Here is a 3,289-nt window from a genome sequence, read left to right as displayed (position 1 = left end):
GTAGCGAAGGTGAATCACTCCTATAATATCCGTTATGAAGAAAAATATATTAATATTTTTGTCTAAAGATTTAATCTGCTGCTACCCAAATATGAAGGCAGCTATTAATATCAATATTTAGATTTTAACAATATAATATAATATTTAAGTCATTTCTAAAAACGAATCCTCGTTAAAATATTATATTATACCTATGCGTACCTTTATCAATAGTAATGATGTTTGGAAAAATAAACAGTCCTTCAATTCATTCTGCAAGGCAACACAGTCGATTCAGCAAGATCGCTGGAAAACATAAGAAATTTACAATATTGTGGACAGCATTTTTTTTTTCATTTACTAATATTGAAAAGAGTAAGGGGGAGGTGACCTCCTTGAGGAAAATCGGATGGGACATTGACAGTCACAGACTGAAATCCAAGAACTTTCACCCACTGCACTCTATTGCAGCGGTTCCCAAACTTTTACGACCCTGGCACTTTGGAAAAAATTTCGTGGAACCCCAATGTCTGTGTAACGAATATTTTATAGCAATACTAGTAAATATTATTCTTGTAGTACTTTTTTCGCTTGATAAATTCGCTTTTTTTCTTAGATATTTACCGCGGTGGTCTTTATTGCAAGTACTGTGTACTGTTTGCTGGCGAATATGTATCTCACCAGAGTAGTCAACTAGGAATGTTGGTAAAAAAAAAACGCCTTACGTCATTTGAAAAACTTTATAGTAAAGATATTGTAACGAACCCAATAATACGCATAATATATTATTGTGCTCGTTTCGCCTTCGGCCACATTTGGCAACATAAAGACTAGATAAACAATAGCACTTAGAATTTCGGCTAAATAAATCAAAGTCATATATCCTTTAGAAAACCTATAAGAATATAATGAGAGGGCAATGCGATATTGAAACCGCATTTCAATAGGTCCTACAAACGTCACTTGAATCATAAATGTATGAAATAATATAATATTTAGATATTGTTCTAGGGTATACATATATATATATATATATATATATATATATATAATGCATAGTATCTAAATAGTGACGGATGGCGTATATCATATATTGCAAAACACGATAACAGGTCACGATTCGTGGAATAACCAGGCGTGGGAATGTATCAATGATTAATTAAACAACGTCCTGTGAAATCCACAGATAAGTCGATAGACTAGGGGGAAGTAGGAGAGCAGGAGGCCCTATAAAACCAGACCCGAAACGGCCTGTAGATTAGACGTGTGACACCATAGTACAGACGAGCACTTTCACGAAAGACAACGCAACAACTTGTCAAATTAGACTTAGAGTATTTTGTGCATAAGAATTCAATAAACAACTTAACTTTCAACCAGTCTAATTATTTATCAACTCTACCTAAATAAATCCTCTGCCGACGGTCTTGCTACCTGCAACTTTATAAGCTAAGCAGTTAACCCAATTGCTAGTTTATAACAATATAAGTAGGATAAAAAAGAGTAAAAAATGTCCAGTAGTTTTGAAATGCTTCATGAAAAACAAAAAAAAATATTGAAAAACGGGAATTTTTACGCAAAACCAGGTTTTTGACAAAATTGAATTTTTAATTTGGCTGTTTCTAAAAAATAAAAACTGGATACTATATTGCATATATGCGCAGTATATATATGTATAATAATATTATTAATTTTGCAGATACCACGGTTGGAAGAAGGTTGGCGTGAAGTAGCAAATGGATTTTGCTTAAAATGGAATTTCCCTCATTGCATTGGTGCACTCGATGGGAAACATGTACAGATAGAAGCACCAGAGAACAGCGGAAGTGTATATTATAATTATCATGGCACATTTAGTATTGTGTTGATGGCTATAGCAGATGCTGATTATCGTATTATTTATGCCGATGTGGGATGCCAGGGCAGAATATCTGACGGTGGTGTTTTTGCAAATACAACATTTTATAATAAACTTATAAATAATAAGTTAAAACTTCCAAAACCGACATGCTTATCAGACAAAATTCAAAGCCAAGTTACTCCTGTTGTGTAGCAGATGATGCATTTTCATTAAACACAAACCTTATGAAGCCCTTCCCAGGTCCATATCCAAAAGGTTCCCAAGAAAGAGCGTTTAACTATCGATTAAGTAGAGCTCGACGGATTATTGAGAATGTGTTTGGTTTGCTGGCGACAGTTTTCCGAGTATTTAGAAAGCCTATTCCATTACACCCTAAGAAAGTTGAAAGTGTAGTACTTGCTTGCATTTCTCTACATAACTTTTTAAGACGAAATGCACAGTCAGTACTGATGTACACACCACCTGGCACATTTGATAGTGAAGATTTAGATACTGGTTCAATAACACCTGGATCATGGAGAGCAGAAACTGAGGGAAGTTTACTTGATTTACAGCGCATCCCAAGAAATGCTTCTCAAGAAGCTAAAGAAATCAGAAAAGAATTCGCCAATTTTTTTATTTCAGAAGAAGGAAAAGTACCATGGCAAGAAAGATTTGCATAAATTTTCTGAACTATGATTATTATTGTAGTTAATGGTTTCTTATTACATTGTCAATTTAATCAAATATAGTTTTTTATTATATTGTTAATCTTATTTCATCGTCTAATTAATTTTAAAATTTAACACTATAAGGTAAAAAATATAGTCTTTGTTGTTTAAAAAATGATTTTGCTAACAATAAAAATATTTCATAATGTTTATTACAAATTATTTTTATATTAGTGTTATTTCTTATTTTATTTGTATTAATATCACGATGGGTGTATATAATGATTGTGCGATAATAATAACAACCATCGTATGACGTACACAATACACATGATTACATGAACAAACCACAAATGGTTGCTTGTGTGTTTATAATTATTTAAAGATATTTATAGTTATGTCTCAATATTACGATTACGACATCGACACCAATACGCAATATAGACATTTTTTATGGCAATAATTTTTAAGTTTACAATAATACAATTTAGTTCATTTATTATAAATAAATAAATTATTATATTATTTATTGATTTAGTAAGTCATTAAAACAAATTCAATTTTAAACTTCTACATTACTATTTTTTAACAACTAGATACCTACCTCAATTGTACTGCGACTGCCCCTAGAAATGTTATTTTCCACGAGAAACTTCATCATATTATACCCAAACCATATATTATCTTCTGAAATTGTAGCAGCTCCACTTTTACTTTTTTCTCCAATTTTCTTCCGTTCCCGGCTAAACTGAGTTTTTAGGGATTTAATTTTCCTTGATACTTCATCCACATTTGTTTT

At 31.8% G+C, this 3,289-nt stretch overlaps 1 protein-coding gene across 1 annotated transcript; it reads left to right on the top strand.

Moving 5' to 3' along the window:
- Window positions 1–2,064: 2,064 nt before the first annotated feature.
- On the top strand, window positions 2,065–2,502 carry LOC132938789 (uncharacterized). The gene has a single exon (XM_061005801.1). It carries the CDS (start codon window positions 2,065–2,067, stop codon window positions 2,500–2,502), a length of 438 nt encoding a protein of 145 aa, XP_060861784.1.
- Window positions 2,503–3,289: the final 787 nt, after the last annotated feature.

Source organism: Metopolophium dirhodum, chromosome 2 (genome assembly GCF_019925205.1).
Source record: "Metopolophium dirhodum isolate CAU chromosome 2, ASM1992520v1, whole genome shotgun sequence".
Lineage (NCBI taxonomy): Eukaryota > Metazoa > Arthropoda > Insecta > Hemiptera > Aphididae > Metopolophium > Metopolophium dirhodum.
The sequence above is the reverse complement of the archived record's forward strand: the minus strand, read 5'-3'. Positions and strand labels throughout refer to the sequence as shown.